This window comes from Vicugna pacos, unplaced genomic scaffold, assembly GCF_048564905.1.
Source record: "Vicugna pacos unplaced genomic scaffold, VicPac4 SAC-SAT, whole genome shotgun sequence".
Lineage (NCBI taxonomy): Eukaryota > Metazoa > Chordata > Mammalia > Artiodactyla > Camelidae > Vicugna > Vicugna pacos.
The window spans coordinates 15,792,027-15,812,168 of record NW_027328721.1 but is presented as its reverse complement, the minus strand read 5'-3'; the positions used below and the strand labels follow the sequence as shown (position 1 = coordinate 15,812,168).

Genomic DNA, 20,142 nt, shown 5'->3' with positions numbered 1-20,142 from the left:
TTGGAAGGAACCTGTTAGACATAATGCTCTATGTGAAGTAATTTGTTCCCTTTGTGAAATTCTAGGAAGGTTAAAATGCATGTTCATAACATCAAGAAAATCACAAGCATTTACGATGTAATCAGAACTACCTAAGGATCTGTGAAACTTGGTGAGTTGGTGAATTTTTTAAAATGCCGTAAAACATTTTGTTTTTACAAAGATTACAGGAGTAAGATACATCTTAATCAACTCTTAATATTTTTTTCCTGGTTGATGTGATATAATTAAATGTGGGGAAAAAAAGGTAAATTCTAAAAGGAGACACTACCTTGATGGTTTTCTATGGAGGAAACTCAAGCAGGAGGAAGTTTAATTTAAAAACATAAATTACTGCTCTTTATAATACATTCTAAGTTGTCATTCTTTTGAATGCCTTCCTTTCCAGACAGATGTGTTATTCTGGGAGATCATCAGGACTTCTGGGTATTTGGAGGTATTGACCTAACCAGTGGAACTGCTGATTTGTAAGAAGTTGTCCAGAATTTTGGAAAACTGATTAGTAGAGGTAAATAATGTTTCCTTGGCAAGTGATGACAGAAAGTGACTTCAGTGAATTTTCCTTTGTTTTTAGGCAGGTGTACCTAACCATGTATGTTAACAATGATTACAGGCTGGAGACCGAGAAGAACTGCCATTTTTGCCAGCTGGGATGCAGAAAAATTTGGACTTCTGGGTTTCACAAATGGACTGAGGTAACTAAGACAGTAAACATATCTTCTTGGTCAACATGTATCTCAGGGTAATCACAGATGTGTTCCATTACCTGATACTGTTTTAATTTGGATAAAAACAAGAAAATTTAAGAAATAGAGTTTGGTTTTGCTTTTACATCAGTTTGACAAAACAGAACAACCTCTTAATTACTAAGCACAAACCAATTTTTTCATTAATTTTAAAATATTTTAGTTTCTATTTATATTTGTTTTGTGATAAGTAAGTAAAATCTGTAAGCTCAGAAAATAGTCAAACCTAGGAAGCTGCTTCTGACAAGTGAATTAGCTTATTGAAAATCTGATTTAGATCCTTGGCATTAATTTTCAATTTTTTACAGTTTCCTTGGATTTCTTCTATCCAGGAAAACAACATGCTCTTTTAAGATGACTATACTCTGATTATAGTCTCTCCTTTATGGATTCCACACTAAATTGTAACCATAGGTATATTTTACCATTTACAAAAGTGCCTGGTTGGGAAGTATAAAATTATAGATTTTGTAAATTGAATTACTCTAAAATTTCAAGGATTTATTTTTAATTCAATTATGATTAATTTTCATTTGTCACTGGCTCTTAATGCTTTATTTTAAAGTGTCTCTCATAGACCCCCTTCTTTCATCTTCTTCCCTTAGGCTCTCTGTCCGGTAACTCTAAGTTCTTACATGTTCAAGGTAGGCTTGTGTATTTTTTTAAAGGCAGGTGCACCAAAAAGCACTTTCCTGTGACTATCCTCTCTTTTGTTCATCATTTATGAGTCCAAATTTTATAGAATTGATTTAAAGAATGTCATATGTTTCTTATTATTGTGTCTGGTTTTTAAAATGCTTTCTTTCTGACTCATTTCTGCATACTTTAAAAGAATAATATGAATCAAATAAGTATGGGAATAAAATCACAGTTACTTGTAAACATTTGATTCCATTTATATGGCAAAGTCTTATTATTATGTTGGTGTTATGAACATGCATTTCATAATACACTTATTTAGATGAATCAGATCTTATTCATTAAGGTCATCTACTTTTAGAAATGTGTAATTTCTTGTGAATACATGTATATAGAAATACATGTGTCTTTCTATAATTTAAGCAGCTTAAAATACAGATAAAATAAATCCAAGATACAAGATAATATGCCTTGCATTAATTTAAATTCATGTGAGTTAAAAGACAATTTGAATATTGTTTCCCATTTTCTACTATCTTGATCATATTCAGCAGCACCTTTACCTTTACATATAGTTAAGGAATCTTTTTTATTTCTACTGTAGCTCTGTCATAATTGAAACTCTGCAGCAGAATCAGCTGTCATCTATCCCATGTGGCCAAGTGCAGAGGTGAGAATTCTCATTTGTGGGATGACCACTCACAGCTTTAAATGTTTTTACTGTAACTGCTTTTATAAGGTAGCAAGCTAGAGAGAGAGAGAGAAACAGAGAGAAGAAAAGAGTTCTCTCTGCATATTCCCATGTGTGTGATGGCATTAGTCTTCTTCTGCTGTATTTCTCTAGAATGTGTGTGCGTGTGTGCATGTATGTGTGAGAAATGTCTTGTCTTTGTCCTAATAGCCACTCTTCTCTCCCTCTAGTTTTTTCTCTATCCTCCCCTCCTATATTTTTCTTTTTCATTAATATCTTCTCTTTCAAAAAATTCTTGATAAATCTAATTTCCAACTTCCTCACTTTTAATATGGTAAAGTTACTTGGATCCCCAACATCAAGGGATCTCATACTTTAATGTCTGTAAGGATTGCCAGGGACAACTTTTAAAAATACAGATTTCCAGGCCTTACTTTGAGCAGTCCTCTTCCAGTAGATCCAGGGTGATGCTGAGCATCTCGAGCCTTCCCCCTTCATATTATGGTGCAGGGGATCAGGGGCAGTTTTCCTCTGGGTCTCCCTGCTGCTGCTATGAACAGTGGCTACAGCATCACTACTATTTTTCTTTCTTGTTTTAATTGCATTAATATTATCAACCAGTTAATAGTATTTTCTTAAAATTATGGTCAAAAGCATAGGTGTTTGATTTATAATGGCACCTGCAAACCACTCTTTTACTGAATTAATTTGTTTTGCTTGTATTTCCACTATTGTAAACGCTGTGAGTTAAGTGACTGCTTTACTTCAACTACAGGAGAATGTGAAAACACTCCAGGAGAGAGAGGTTGCATATATCAATGCAGACTCATACACAGAAGGTAAATTTTATTTCAGATTGTCATTAAATAGTATACCAGTATTTAAGTCTATCAACTCCAACTCATAAACTAGGATTATCCTCTTTCTATGAGATGCCTCAATAATACCTCCATTTCTCCATTTTACCAGAGAGAACATTATTATGATTCAAATGAATCAATATGATTCATAACTAAGCTATTGATCCTAATTTCTTTAGTATATTTACCATTTGCCTATCTTGGATTACTACTTAAAACTCTAGTACTTTCGACATTCTTCCTGTGGAGCTATTTTTAAAAGTTGGGCTAAAATATTTCATACAGAAATAGTTCCTGTATGTATTGGAACAACTCTGGGATAAGCACCCACTACAGACTTCCTTTTGACCCTGATATGTGGCATGTGCATCTGTAGGCTTTCATCGTATTATGGTTATTTCTAGGTAAGTGTCAGAGGACACATGTTAGTTACTGACATGCTCTAGCCTAAAGTCTTGATATTGAATTGAATGAATGAATAAAAACATGAACATTATGGCCTTACCACTTCCTTTGCCAAAGACCCCTAGGTACTGCTGCCGTAATGAGCAATGACCCTTACTGTTACTGCAGGAGCTGCCGCCTTAGCAGCAGAGTCCACCTCTGCAGTCTCCTATCCTGAGTGTGTGCTGCAGCCTCTCTGGCTCCTGAAGGGTTATTTCCACCTTGTGTTTTAGTTTTAGCCAGACTGCCTGTCTGTCTATTTATCTCCCTACCTGTCTATCTATTCTAAAATTTTATTTATTTCTTTTTACTGAAGTACATCTGATTTGTTATATTAGTTTCAGGTGTACAGCAAAGTTACTCAGTTATATACATATACATATACATATACATATACATATACATATACATTGTTTTTAGATTCTTTTACATTATAGGTTATTATAAGATACTGAATATAATTCCCTGTGCTATACAGTAGGTCCTTGTTGGTTATCTGTTTCATATATAATAGTGTATATCTGTTAATCCTGAACTCCTAACATATCTCTTCCCTTCCCCCTTTCCCCTTGGGTAACCATAGTTTCTTTTCTATGTCATGAGTCTATTTCTGGTTTGTAAACAAGTTCATTTGTATCTTTTTTTGTTTGTTTACATACCACATATAAGTGATAGAATTTGATATTTGCCTTTCTCTGTCTGACATACTTCACTGAATATGATAATCTGTAGGGTCCACCCTATTTTTAATTCTCCAGGAATGATGCCTTCAATTTGAAATCTGTTATATATTGTTTATAATTAGAAAATAAAGTTAGAATTAAATACAGGTTTGTAGTCCATTTGGAGGTATTAAAATTCTCTCTTATTTATTTTGCAGGCAATTATACTCTCAGAGTTGACTGTACACCCCTTCTTTTCCAGTTGGTATATAAACTGACAAAAGAGGTATGTAAATAGATCTGTCATAATGATTTCTGATGAGTAGATAAATCAATAACTTTTGTTTTCTAAATTACTAATATTTAAACTGGTGACAGACATAGCTGATTTGTATAAACAAGAAATCAGAACGAGCTTTAATACACTACTTATGTAACATAACTATGAGAACAGTAGTGCTAGTCTCTGTTCTAATAATAGTTCCTAATAATTGTATACATTTGTTAAAATGTGCAGGGTCTATTGTTTCATGGGGCAGAGTCTCTTTGATATAACAGAAAGATTACTGAGCTGGGTTGGGGAAGCCTTGGCTGTGAAGATTGCCTTGGCTATTCATTCATTCATTCATTCAGGAAGTATTTATTGTGTGGTTACTATGTATCAGGTCCTATGAAAGGAACTCTTGCAGCAACAGTGATAAAAGGACAAGGTTACTGAATCCAAATACTTTGTAATCTAGAGAGGCCACAGACCTGTAAATGAGGACTCATACTTCACTTGAATATTGGATACTATATACAGTGGAGGACAGTTGCAGAAGAGAGAAGTTAAAATCCTGGGGTAGCTGGTGAGTTTGGAAAACATTAGAAGGTGTTTAGAGAAGGATTAGTGGTTAAGATGTAAAATGGAAGAATGTGAAAGTGGGGAGAATGTTTTTCCTCAGAGGACACAGGACCTAATAAAGATGTGGATGTGTGAAAGAACATTTCCTGACCTCTGGGTAATGCAATATAACCTCAATGTAAGGTGTTGGTGAAAAAGCTGGTAAGAAACGGGGCCTGACACATAGGCCTAAATGTTCATAAATCTGGTGATGGTGAAATTAAAGAATCTTTAACAAGGTTGTACATTATCATTTTTATTCGTTAGAAAAATTACTCTGTATCAGTGCAATGAATACGTTAAGCTGTAGTAAGTCTAAAAGCAAAATGGAAATAATTCCACATACTTATTTAGCACACAGGAATTTATAAATACTAGTTATTGATGTAAAAAGTACTCTGAAAATGCTACTGCACTCTGAATCTCTAAAAATTATGTGATCTACTCATTTAGTATATGTGTGCTTCATTTAAATAACCCCCATTATAGAATTTAACTGTAGAAATGTTTCTTTCAAGTAGGTATCACTTAGATGACAATGGGAAGTAAATGTCACATCTCTGTGGTCCTGTTTCCAAAACGCCCTTCATCTTGCCCTGTCCTTTTCACTGTTAGTGTCTTTAACATCTCATCCTCCCAAGTGAGCATCCTCCCATGCCCATCACAACTCCCACCATACTGGGAAGCTTAGGTCCTTGATCCTTTTATTGAAATGTCCCATAAAAACATCTAAAAGCACGCTGAAAAGACAGCCCTTGTTGGGGAATCCTTCTCAGGAGATACATTTACTCTCTGTCCTACAGAGGAGGCTCCTGCCTTTATAGGAGGTGTAGTAAGAATTTTAGGGCCAAGAAGGGGAAGCTTAGGTCTATCCCCTTTGTGCATTTATTTAATAAGTATTAAATGTGTAAGTGGTTACCATAGTGACAGGATAAATCAAACATAGTTTCTGCTATTAGTGTGTTACCTGTGTAGCCAGGAGAGACTATGATCAAGAATTTTCAAATCCAAGATAGTGATTAAAATCACCAAAGCGAATACAAATAAAAGTGTGGGAAGCAAAAAATAAGTATCTTAGTTTATTATTTTACATGTTGGAATTAAACAGCCTGCTTAATGGGAAATTGCAAATTTTTTCCCATTTTAAAGCCTCTTTTATGTTAATTTGAATTTAATTTTCATGCCACTTAAGATACAATATATTTGTCTTTCAGAGTTTTTGTTTTAGATAGATTTTAACAGTTTAACTGGGAAATTAAAATGTATATTTAGAAGTTACATTATCAGGGAACTAATTGATTGTCCAGAAGAGAAGAGTGAGATTTTATAATCTTGTTTGATTTGATTGTCAGTGGAAGAATCAGACATCATTAATCTGGAGAAATGCTATTGGTTGCTGAGGGCTCAATCCCAAACTGGATGATTTGATTTAGAGGCATTTGGCCCATTGGCTTCACCACCAATTCGTCCATCTCTGAGTGAAGGTGGGAATCCTTCTATTTCCTACAAATGTTCTTTGCTAAACACGTGAGCCTTGTTCCAACTTTGGAGCCTTGTGTAAGTCGGTTTACCTTTCTGCACTTGAATATTCTCATATATAAGATCAGTTTGACCAAGACAATCATGAAAGTGTGCTTCAGTGCAGTGCCTCAGCATCTGGTGCAGGGTCAGGGTGGTGGACACTGAATAGGCAAAGCTCTAGCTTCCACACCTGACCCCACCTCTTCCTCAGCTGAGAAGTGTCTATTGTATTTCTTTTATATAGAAGAAGGTTCCACTGCTGTATCCTTCCCCCACCCTTAAAAAATTAAGAAACCACTAGACCATCTCTAAGGTCCCCACTTAGCTCTAAACTTTTCACTACTATATATATATATTTATTTTAAATGAGGTTTACAAGGAACAGTTGTGGGTGATAATCACAAAAACTGTATTTGAAATCTGAAAGCTTGGGTTTTTCTTCTGATTCAGACCTTTTTAAAAAAATTTCTTAGTTTTAGCAAGTCATTTAACTACTTCTTAGCTCCAATTTTCTGCTCTTTGAGGGCACAGAATTAGATTCTTGAAATAGACAGTCTGTATTCTTCAGGTTTCTAGTGTGTTTTAGAAATATTTATTTGTTAGGGGAGCTAGAACAGACAGGGTTTCCACTTCAGCAGTGCAGTTATGTTTTTACCTTTTTATAATTAGAGATTGAGAAATCATTTCATTTGAAAATAAAATGATTCCATTTATTTTTTATGAAAAGTTTAAAAACCACAGGATTAGATTATAAATTGCCCTTTATTTCTGAAATTTAATATATTTAGTTATACAGATTAAGTGGTACAATGAAGACTGCAGTACAGAATTTCTGTCTCTTATAGTGTGTTAGTTTTCTTTGCTTCATGAAGGAGCCGTATGAAGCTCATTAATAACAACACAGTATATCTTTGATAGAGTTCAACTTTTCTTCTTCCTTTTTCCTTTTTCTTCTTAGTCTTTCCAAATTAGGATAATTGTGGTCTCTGACTTTTTTCCAGTTAAATTTTTAAAATACATTTTTATTTTTTACATTCTACAATCACTTTTGACTTTTGGAATTAATATAAGATAGAGATAGGTATGCAGACAAAACCAAACACTAAATGATAGTATTTTCTTCTAGGAAGTTAAATTTTGGTTATAATTATGCCAGGGTGAAAAAAATAAACTTCCTAAGACAGTGGAAACTACTGATAACTTTTAAAAACTAAATCAGTTTATGCGAGTCATGCCTCCTTTCATAAGCATGTCATTATTAACAGGAAGTTTGTTGGCTGTGATTTATTCTGTCTGTGTTCCTATTTTACAGGTTTATTTAATGCTTTTGGTGGAAATCATGACAGCCACATAGATTTTAAGGAGATATCCTGTGGGCTATCAGCTTGTTGCAGAGGACCTCTGGCTGAAAGACAGAAATGTAAGTGTGTTAAACATCACAAAATTTGGAAGCTATACAGAGAAAAACATAGCATCCATTCATGTAAAAAATCATCTGATTAAGGCTTGAATTTTCATCCCTTTGGCAAATAGCAGTCTCTTGCTGAGGTTTTACTGAGGTCAGTGTAAAGGTTCAATCATCTATTCTTTTTTACTGTGGAGTAATTTAAGATCTTTGTTATTAATAATGGTTGATTTTCCAGATAAATGTACAATTCATGATAAGTGAACTACATCAATCATGATGTGTTTAAAAATGTTAAGCATATAGAAAATATTTTCTGGTAGTCTATATAGAAAATTTGTCTTGCTTAACTTGAATTCCAACTTATTTTCTATCACTGTGTATATTGATATTTTATTAGCAAAATTAAATTTATGATAAAACAATTTTATTAAATACTAAATTTATCTTTTAAACCTATCTAAAATATTATGGCATAATTTATAAGCATATTACATTCCTAAATCTTAACCATATTTGTTTAGGAAAATGCAGCAGTTTACATTTAATTGGAACATAATTCTTACATATTCACTAGGGTAATTATCTCTGCATCTTTCTAAAATACAGCTTTACAAATACTGCATATTTTGGGTATGATACTTAATAGTTCAATATTCTTTAGTAATGTTGTACTGTGATGCACTTAGTTAATTTAATAGCATAAATATTACATGGGTGTGTGAAGTAGATAATTATTTAATCTTAAAAATTTAGATTTCTTTTATCTTCCCTGATAGTATACCATTACTCTAACCTGGCTTTGTGATAGATTATTTGTTCACATTAAAGTTCTGGTATTAAAGAGGCTGAAGTCTTTGTTTCTCAATTGAGGTTAATTGTTGTCTTAAATTTTTTTTAAATTTATTTTTTTGCCAGTGGACTAGTGGAAGTTAACCAACTAGACTAACTAGCAATTTTGCTGATATTGATGTTAATTAGCAAAGTGCTGATATTTTGGATTTTTAGCTTGTTGTATATAAACTTCATTGAAGATTTGAAATTGTTCTTAGGCAAAAATATTGGGTGCACATTAATTACATTGGAGAGTCAAAATCGTTATACAGTCATCTCTCATTATCTGCTGAGGATTGGTTCTGAGACCCCCTCAGATACCAAATCCATGGATGCTCATGTCCTTATGTAAAATGGCATAGTATTTGCATATAATCTATGCACATCCTCTTGTATACTTTAAATCATCTCTAGGTTACTTGTAATACCTAATACAATGTAATTATTTGTAAGTACAATGTAAATGATATGTGAATAGTTGTCAGTGCATAGCAAATTCAAGTTTTGCTTTTGAGAACTTTCTGGAAAAATTTATATATATATATATTTTGATCTATTGTTTATACCTGTGAATGCAGAACCAATGGATACGGGGAGCTGACTGTAGCAGCTTTTTGTTGATTCTTAATGTAGATGGAATATTTTCAGCATTGTAAGAATCAACTCTGAAGTGATCAGTTATAAATATTAGAAATTAATTTAAAAGCTTGAATTAATTTCTCAAAATCTGTGAGATATTCTATAGTAACTTGGCCCTTCTTTTTCAGTTTGCAAGAAATTTAACTTTAGGTTTAGGTGAAGGATAGAGTTCTCACAGCTGGCTAATGATATAAGGAGAGAGACTTGTGAAGTGTACAGGAATTCCTACAAGTTCAAAGGAATTTAATGACACAATCTCCTCCAAATAAGAACTTAATCCAGAATGTAGTTGTTTGAGGAACTAAGTAATTTCACTAGGGCAGCTTGTAATAAAATGTATTATACTTCAGAATATAAAAGTAATTTTCCTCCATAAGAGTTTCTTTTCTTTAGTTTGCTTCAAGGTATTTGATGTTGACGGTGATGGAGTTCTTTCTAGGGTTGAACTGAGAGACACGTGGTTGCACAGAGGTCTGGAAGGACAACTGCACCGATGATACCCTGGTAAAGTCTGATTGTATACATCTTCTTGCATGTAAACTTCCAACAGGAACATAGAGTGAAGAATTTTTTTAAAAGAGGTTGAGAAAAAGATTTCTTACTACTTCTAGGTTCTATATTATGCTACTCAAAATATTCATAGCCAAAGATGCAAAATTGGGAAGAGAATTTGTCTAAGAAAATTTAATAAACTGAATGTATTATGTAAAAAAAAAATGAAACCACTGGAAAATTGTCATAAATTTTTAAGGCAAACAAGCAATCTATTTCTGGAATTAAAAAAAAAAAAAACTTGACCGAAAAAATATTTTATACTTCAGCTACTGGCTAATAAAAATGATACCTTCTCTTTCCTAACTACTGATTTGGGTTTCTGGTTTTAAAGGAATTACTTGTGGATCTATCCAACATTGTAGACGACACATAGAATGCACATGACACCACAAAGGTGAGTCTAGCAGAGACTAATTTATTCTTTTCTAAAAATACATTATATTCTGAATTGGTATACATACCTTACATATACATACTTGAATCTCTTCTACATCATCCCTGCTAAATGCTTATTTGGACCTGTGGTTACAATAACTCTAAGTTGTTCCTAAGGAAAGCCCATTCGACCTTTAAACAACTCCATTAAGCGTTATGTACATAAAAACATTATATTTTATAAGCTAGGCATTTTGTAAAAATTAAGTAGAGACAACCCTTGCCATCTGTAGTTTATAATCTTTACTTCTCCCAGTTTAATACATTATGGTAAGACAAAACTTATATTGAGCAAAAGAAGCCACAGAATAAAAGAACACATTGTACAATTTAATTTATATGAAGTTCTAGAACAGAGACAGAACTAATGTTAATAAGTGTTACAATAGTGATTTTGGAGATGGGTGACTTAACTGAGAAGGACCATAGGATATCTGGGATGATGGAAATTATTTTTTATCTCAATCTGGGTGGTGTATATAGTTTTTAAAATTTTTTTTCAATAATATTGGTGAGGGTCTGTCCTAAGTTCTTTAATAGCAGCCAGAATAAGTGTATAATAGCAGAAACAAGCATGTACTTTACAAAGAATAAAGCTTTGAATTTTTTTAGTTTCACAACATTTATTAAAGATATTATAATAGGTTTGCCTTCATGTCTATGTATCCCTGTGAAACTGAAGATAATCCATATATGTGAGACACATATGAGTTAATTTGACCCTTTCTATTCAAATGTTGACATGTACCAAGTTGCAGATGGTTGGACGTAGACCATAGTGGCCTTACACAGGCTTAGAAAAACAAGTAACATTTTTTTCAATCACAAATCCAGAAGAAATCATCATAGTCTTATTAACTGACACTCAATAGAAATAAATAATACAAATGAATTTTTCAGGGCTTGATCTTTGTTTGGCAATTCAGATAACCGTCTTCATTTACTTTTCTGCCCAAAACTAAGGTAGCCATTTCTATTTGGTATATATGAAAACAGAAACACAGGAAAGTTTCTACTAGGAAATACCTTATGTAGAGATACAATTTCCATCGCCTTTCTTCTGGGTGTTTGATAAGTATGAAGGTTATCATTGCTGTCTATTTTTATATAAGACCGAGTTTCTTCTTATGGCTGTACTTTTGAACATTAAAAAAAAGATCATTTAGCTACTCCATCTCCATGTAACCATAATAATGAAATGGTAAAAATTTAGAATAGAATTTGGACCTTTCAACCAAACCTATTACCCATATTCACTGGTGACTAGATGGTGACAATATTACCCATTATTTTGTACCATTACGTTGGTGTTAATATACTTCAATGGAAGTTGCATCATGAAAGCCAATAATTACCATCACAGTGCTTTAAAATCTTTCCTTATAATAAATGGTAATATATATCGAATGAATACATGAATATCATTAATAATATTATTATATATCATTAAATAATAAATCATTAGATAATAAAAATATAATTAAGTAATAAAAGCTAAGAACATTAGTATTCATCTAGGATTGTTAAGGTGATTGTTCAAAACATGAAGTAAGAAGCATTTGGTTATATTTTTGCCTGCCAAGAAATATTCTCTGCTGTATATAAATGTAATTTTTGGTACACCTTGACACCAAAAAAAAAAAAATACTGCTTTACTCAACTTGTGAATGTAATGTTAAATTTTATTTTGAGGAAATGTTAACATAGATACTCATTTATTATATATATTTAGTTTTTTTAAATCTCTTAAGAAGTCTAATAATATTGCCAGATGTTTTAAAGATCTTAGAAAATTGTTAGGGTCAAAGGGCATAATCCAAAGAGTTTGGAAAAATGCTTTCAAAGTTAGTAAATAGTCCTTTTTCTCTACCCAGAACCTTTTGTGGGTTATGTTAGTAAACTTCACCTTGAGCCAGAAGATACTGTGAGTTATTTCCCAGGTCTTACTTGAGGAAGATTTTTGGTGATAAATTGCCCACGTTATGACTGACTACTTCAGAGTTTGGTTACTTTTGAACTTACTCTTGCTGGCCTACTTTCAGATGAATACATAGCATCTACATTAAATCATTAGTTTTCTTTCAGACAAATGACCATTGCAAGTTTAATAAAACAAATTTAATTCAAATAATATAAGAAAATGAAGATTTAAGATATTCTTAAATATTGTTTCTCTTTCAGAATGGCCATCTTAACTCTAGAAGAATATCAGATCTGGAGTGTGAAAAATGTTCTTGCCAATGAGTTTTTGAATCTACTTTTCCAGGTATGTTTAAGGTAAATGACAGAGACCGAGGGCAGTGGTACCAGTAGTTCTACATCTTTTCCATTATGTAGTAGTTAGACAACTAGACTACAAAACCATATATTGTCAAAAGAACTGCATTAACCTGTACACCACCTGCAGATGGTAAGTTACAGCGTGCCTGCTTCTCAGAGTCACAATGTGCATGATAGGAAAGTAGAGTATAGCTGATAATGTCTATCTTAATTACTCTTGATAGAGCAGATTGTAGACACATAAAAAAGAATTTAAAATGAAAAAGCCATTATAATTTGCTATTTTTCTTTACTTTTTTTTTAAGACCCTCCCTAACAAGTAAGGCAGTGTGGACAGAGACATAGATCATAAGTTGGCAGCTGTAAATTTTTCACAAAGTATACCATCTTTCCAGTTAGGAGGTTATTTTAGATGCAGAGCTGTTTCTTAATTTTCTTTCTTTCTTTCTTTTTTTCTTTTTTGTAATTTAATTCTTTAGAAGGTCCAATAAAGATTGAAGGAGAAAGGAGGAAAGAAAAGCTGTCAGGGGTGAACATGAAATCATAAAACTTGCCAGATTTTAACTATTTTCCCAGTTAAAGTAGTTCTCTTTGCTCCAATTTAAAGAAACAACTTATAGTTTCCCATTTTTCATAATTCTTCAAAAATATATGTTGATTTAATAGTATTTTACAGGGGGAGGGGTGTGAGTAGGGACAGACTGGAAGTTCAAGATTTGTAAATACTGACAGGTATATATAGAATAGATAAACAAGCTTATACTGCATAGCACAGGGAAATATATTCAAGAATTTGTAGTAGCTCATGGTGAAAAATATGAAAACAAATATACGTATATTCATAAAGGACTGAAAAATTGTGCTGTACACCAGAAATTGACACAACATTGTAAATGGACTATAACTCAGTTAAAAAATAAAAGATAAAACTGTTAGAACACTATAAAAAAGGTAGTATTTTAGATTTTTCTTATTTTATTCTCCTTTTCTTATAAAAGCACCCCTATGAAGATCAATAAGGCTTGATATCTTCATATCTATCATGATCCTCCATTGTGAATACAGAGTAACCTGCCTGTGGCACAGCTATGTTAGAATAAATGAAAATTGAACTCTTCCTGACAGCTAATAACTAATGTATATTTAAATCATATGAAATCTGAAAAGCCTGTGATGCCCATTTAAATCAATCAGTTGGTCCACTGTCAGTTATCTGCCAGGATCTAAGTTGATGTCTTTATAAAATATAAATACATGTAAAAATAATATAAACCTACTATAAACAGAAATGACTTGCTTAGTAATATGAAAATTGAACAGCTATTTTTATCTCATTTAAAATGATGCCCTCAATTACTTTGTTATCATTAATTATATAGATATTTTGACCACTTAAGTTTGTGTCTGAGTCATCTGGCAGCTCTTACATAGCAAAGCATTTTGAACTTTTATATTGCCTTTCCTATTTTCTCATGCTTATCAGGGACTTGCATAGGCACTATTTTTTCTATGACTCTATAAACAGATTTATGCCTGAAATTTTCTTTTGTGTCCCAGGGTTTCTAGCATTATATTACTGACAGATTTCTTGTTGGTTACCAATCTAATTTTTTTCTTGGTATATATAGTCCTTTTAGTCCTTTCAAATATATATATATATATGTAGTCAGTTTACAATGTTGTGTCAATTTCTGGTGTGCAGCACAATGCTTCAGTCATATATGAACATACATATATTCATTTTCATACTCTTTTTCACCATAAGTTACTACAAAACAGTATTGGATATAGTTCCCTGTGCTATACAGTATGAACTTGTTTATGACTTGGGAGTTTGAGATTTGCAGGTACTAAATATTAACATTACATTTTATGATGCTCACTTTATCCCATATTCAGACATGCTTTTAAAACTTTATGTTCACTTAATATATAAGTAAACAGACTTACTCTAAATTGTTTTATTTTCTGTCTGTTTCTAAAATAGAATTAGCTAATAAATTCAGTGATAAAAGCTTGAATTTTACTTTTATTTTATTTCCCAAGATCCCACTCCTGGCTGACCATTTTGGGTATTTAAGTATAAAGTAAGTAAATGTCAGTAGAATTAGGAAACCATTCCTGTGGTAATATTATTTTCAGTCCTTTCAAATAAACTCAGTGCCCAATATTTTGCAGAGGAAGCATTCTAAACATGATCAGGATCTTCTATCTTGTACGTTTGTCAGAAAGCATGAAATGTTAAACAGTTTGATAAACAGAATAGTGCACCACACTGACCCCTACCTATATCCATGATCTAATCCTGAAATCTGTGAATATGTTATTTTACATGGCAAAGGGGATTTTGCAGATGTATCAGGTTAAGGACTCTGAGACAGGGAGATTAGCCTGGATTATCTACATGGGCCTAGTCTAACAACAGGAGTCCTTAAAAATTGAAAATCTTTCCCAGATGTGGTCAGAAAGATATGACTTTGGAAGAAGGATTAGAAAGCTGTAAAGCTGTTAGCTTTGAAGATAGAGGAAGGGCCATGGGTAAAGAAATGTGGGTGAACACAAGAAGCCGGAAAAGACAAGGAAATATATTCTTCCTTTGACTTACAGAAGGGCATACAGCCCTGCTGACATCTTGATTTTTAGCCAAGTGATACCTGTTCCTCACTTGACCTACAGAACCATAAAATAATAAGTTTGTGTTGCTTTAAGCTGCAAAATTTGTGATAATTTGTTACAGCAGTGATAAAAATAAATATGGGGGAGGTAATCCAAATTTATGGATTGGAGGGCTCAACATTTTAAAGATGTCAGTTCCCCTTCAACTGATTCAAAGATTTATATGTGCACATCAAAATCCCCAAAACTTAATTGTTGTTACTGTTTATTTGTAGAAATTGACAAGCTGATTCTAAATACATAGAGAAGCTTGAAGAGCCAACAATAGCCAAGATGATATTAAAGAACAATGTTAAAGAACTTACTATAAAACAATATTAAGTCTATGTGATAACTACCTAAAGTTAGACATATAGACCAATGGAACAGTATTGAATTAAACCCTGTACCATACATGAACAGTAATTTTAGATAGATTATAAATCTAATAAATTTGAAACAAAAAGCAAAGCATCTGGGGGAGGGTAAAGCTCAGGTGGAATGTGTGCTTAGCATGCATAAGGTTTTGGGTTCAACTCCCAGTACCTCCATTAAAATAAATAACCTAATCCCCCACCAAAATAAAGCATCTAGGAAATAGTGTAGGAGATATTTTAATGACTTTGAAGTGGCAAAGAGTTCTTAAACAGGACACAGCACTAAACATAAAAGAAGAGTTTTAAGTTAGACTTCAGTAAAATTAAGAATTATTTTTATCAAGAGATACCATTAAGAAAGTGAAAAGCCACACGGTGGGAAAATATATTTGCTATACCTATATCCAACAAAAGACTTGTATCTAGGGCATATAGAGAACAAAAACCAGTGGAGAAAAAGGCAAAACCTCAATATTAAAATGTGCAAAAAAATTGAACAAGTGCTTCACACACAAAAAGAAAAATCCAAATAAGCTATGAAAAGTGGCTGACCTCTTTAGTAATAATAAAAATACGTACTAAAACCACACTTGGAACACCATTAGACATCCACTAGAATAGTTAGTTGTTAAGTGACATGAAGCATTGGTGAGGGTAACATGCAATGGGGACTCTTACACATGGCCAGTGGGAATATAAATTCTTTCAAATACTTTGAAAGTAGGCTTTTTGAATGAAAGTTATATATGTATATGTGTGTGTGTATGTATGTATACACACACACACACATACATACATACACACACACACACTCCCTGTGTACCCTTCAGAAGCTTCTACATCTGAGCACAAAAGGACATCCAGAAAATTCTCATAATCACTATTTGTTATAGCCCCAAATAGAAAATGACCCAAACACCTGTCAACAATAAATACATAACCATAAGTGGTGGCACATGCATACAAATTGTATACTTTAAAGCAATAAAAATAAATATACCAGTTTACAGAAAACACTAGTGGATGAATCTTACGTAATGTTGAGTGGAATGTATGGGACTAAAACTTTCAAAAGCAAAAAAAAAAATCCATGGTGGCTGAATTTAGGATGGTGAATCCATCAAAGGGGTGCCATAGTATCTGGGAAGAAACCCAAAGTGGAACAGCAATGTTCTGTTTCTTGACTGGATGAAGGTTACATAGATGTGTTTACTTTGTGAAAAATCACTGAGCTGTATACTTAAGATATGCTCACATTTAAGCATGTATATTATATTTGCATTTTTTAAAAAAATGTTTGCTGCAAAAAAAGATATCCAAAACCTAAGTATTTATCAGTAGGAGAATGGATAAAACAAATGATATTATATTCAAACAATGGAATACAATTCAACAATAAAAAAGAATCAACTACTGATACAAGGATGAACCTCAAAAGCCTAATTTATACATTTCATTGTCAGGTAAATTTTAACTCAGAAGGTAAACAAAACTATAAACAGGCATGTGCCCTGGGGGGAGGGGTGCTGAAGCCTTTGTCTCCTCAGACCTGTGCCATTACTGGCACATCTCGCAAGAAGAGAGGCAGGGCTCAGCCACAGCTACCATCTCCTCCTGTGCATAGTGCCCAGGTGGGGGCAGGGCTGAGACCTGAATCTGCACATGGGGGCTCCACAACCTTTTAGGCAGGACTGAGACTTGTTTATAGCCTGAGGCAGAGAGGATTTTTCTACCCTGACACCTCAGAGAACTTGTGCTGCCAAGGGAAACAAGGAGCTCAGATTTGGCACAGAGCGTAGGCGGGGCTGTTCTGTGGTCTTCCCTGAGCCCACCTACAGACCGCCTACCCGAGGCAGAGCAGGCTGCTGCACAGAGCAGCAGAGTGACCAGCACCAGGAGAGGGCAGGTGGGCAGCCACCCACCTTCCTGGCAGGAACACAGCACCTGACCACGGTGCTGGGGTGGGGTGTGATCTGCCCACCTGCTTTCCCCCAAGCACAGCATCTGACTGTGGCATCAGGAGGGGGAGTGACCTGCCCACCCACTGGATAAGAGCTCAGTTCCTGACCTAGTGTTAGGAGGGGGCACAATCTGCTGGCCAACAGCCACTGAGAGCAGCACAGATGAGGGTGCCAACAGAAGGCCTATGAAACAGCAAGCTGAGTTCGTGAAGCAGGGCAAAGACACAAAGACCTCTCGATAAAATCATTAAGGGCACACCATCTCCAGGATAAGGAGGTAACTGCTACTCCTTAAGCCATGGTGCCAGAGAGATATGAGCAATGTGAAGAAGAAGAGAAACCACTCCCAATGAAAAATTCAAGAGAAATCCCCTGAAAGCATGATCAAGGAAATAGACATTGATGGTCTGTTAGATCAAGATTTCAAAAAAGAGTGATCAAAGTACTGAAGGAACTAAAAGAAATAGTGTTTTGGTATATAAAATGTATCAAAAATGAAATAGAAACTATAAAGAAGAACTAGGTAGAATTAGTAAACTCATTGGCTGAGATGAGAGCTGACCTAAAGGCTGTGCAAAGCAGACAAGAAAATACAGAAGAATAAATAAGTGACCTAGAAGACAGGACAACAGAAAGCACCCAATCAGAACAGCTGAGAGAAAAACAAATGAAAAACAAAACAATATATGGGACCTATGGGGTAATATAAACTGTGTCAATGTATGCATAATAGGAGTTCCAGAAGGGGAAAAAGAACAAAGCGGGTTGAAAAGGTATGGGAAGGACTCATGACTGAAAACTTCCCAAACCTAAAGAAGGAATCATATCCAAGCACAGGAGGCTCAGAGGGTCCCAAGCAGGAAGAACCTAAACAGACCCACACCAAGGCATATCCTAATCAAGATAGCCAGATTCAAGGATAAAGAAATGATCCTAAAGGTAGCAAGAGAAAAACAAAGAGTGAGTTACAAGGGAACCCCCATAAGGTTTTCAGCTGATTTTTCTACACTATTTACAACAGCTAAGACATGGAAACAGCCTAAAATGTCCATCAACAGATGACTGGATAATGATGTGGGATATTTATATGGTGGGATACTATTCAGCCACAAAAACTGACTACATAACGCCATTTGCAGAGATATGGATGCTCCTGAAGAATGTTATTCTAGGTGGAGCAGAACAGAAAGAGAAAGAGGAATACCATGTGAGATCACTCATGTGTGGAATCTTAAATATATGCAAGATCTTGTGGTAACTCACAGCAAAAAAAAAAAAGTGACAATGAATATATGTACGTTCATGTATAACTGAAAAATTGTGCTCTACACTGGAATTTGTCATAACATTGTAAAATGACTATTACTCAATAAAAAATGTTTAAAAATAAGTAAAATAAAATATAACCTTTAAAATACTGTATAATGAGAGGTGTGATGTTCTAGTATCTGTTCTAAGAAGTACGTTAGACACACATAAGAATAGCCAATGGTCAGAAAGATCACATGTTATCAGCTACCACCCCATGCAAATTAATGGCATTTAGCAGATATTCATATATGTGTGTAAATATATAAAATAGGTATTAGTCTATATGTAAATCAAATCAAATATTATAATCTAACGTAAAATCATATCAGCAAAAGCACTTTGCTGACATAAGTGTCTTGGTGTAAACAGATTACAATTTTTTATTGAGTTGTGATAATGGGATAATATTGTGAACCAAGTGGAAATTGTAAAAAAAAAAGTTACCCAAAAAAAAAAAAATCCTGACTACATGAAAAGATGCACAGTTACTATAAGGCCTCTCCCATTATTTACCATCAGTGTCAGAAAGTCTTGGAATAAGTTAGGAGAATTAAAAACTCTAACAAGACACAAGAATGCACTCTCTGTTAAAGAAAATAAACGAAAAGAAAAAAACAAATGAATAGACAATTAAGGTCCTACAGATAAAAATACCAATTTTTATGGGAAATAGCCTTAAAATCAAAAATAAGGAGATTATATTCTAATTTCACCTTTTGAATAAAGATATACAAAATTTAGCTGAATACCTTCGTATTTTGCACTTATGAAGAAAAAAATGTATTTGCAATGAAAAAGCAGCCATTACCCTGCCTTTTGAGTATTCTAAAGTTTTAGGTTTGAATATATTTCATCTTAAATGATCTTAAGCACTATGCAGTGGTTGGTGTTTTAAAAATACCACTGTGTGTGGAACTTCTAAAAGTACTTCAAAAAATTTATATTTTTGTAATAATTTAGTAATGGCCTGGATATTATTTTTAACAAGACAACTCATCATGGAATACTGCAAGATTTTTTCAATGAGTTTATATTCACAAATGTTTAAGATTGTCACTGTATTATGAGAAAATGTCAACCGTGGCAGTATTTTGACTTGAAAATGAGATAAGCTGAGAAGCATATTTTAAGTATAAACTAAATGATAGCACTCCTTTAAAGACAAGAAAGTAAAAGCATGATAAACTCTGACTTTGACACACTTA

At 33.5% G+C, this 20,142-nt stretch overlaps 1 protein-coding gene across 1 annotated transcript in view; it reads left to right on the top strand.

The window, feature by feature from the left end:
* LOC140692196 (uncharacterized) overlaps positions 1-20,142 on the top strand; it is a 66,028-nt gene that overhangs the window by 13,898 nt on the left and 31,988 nt on the right. The window contains exons 3-14 of the mRNA XM_072956943.1: positions 66-151; positions 428-547; positions 653-734; positions 1,391-1,429; positions 2,029-2,094; positions 2,891-2,954; positions 4,300-4,367; positions 6,317-6,448; positions 7,798-7,905; positions 9,757-9,867; positions 10,250-10,312; positions 12,535-12,619. Of these exons, the coding sequence (XP_072813044.1) occupies positions 66-74 (9 nt within the window). The 3' untranslated portion in view covers positions 75-151; positions 428-547; positions 653-734; ... (7 more) ...; positions 10,250-10,312; positions 12,535-12,619. The remainder of the gene's footprint in view (positions 1-65; positions 152-427; positions 548-652; positions 735-1,390; positions 1,430-2,028; positions 2,095-2,890; positions 2,955-4,299; positions 4,368-6,316; positions 6,449-7,797; positions 7,906-9,756; positions 9,868-10,249; positions 10,313-12,534; positions 12,620-20,142) is intronic.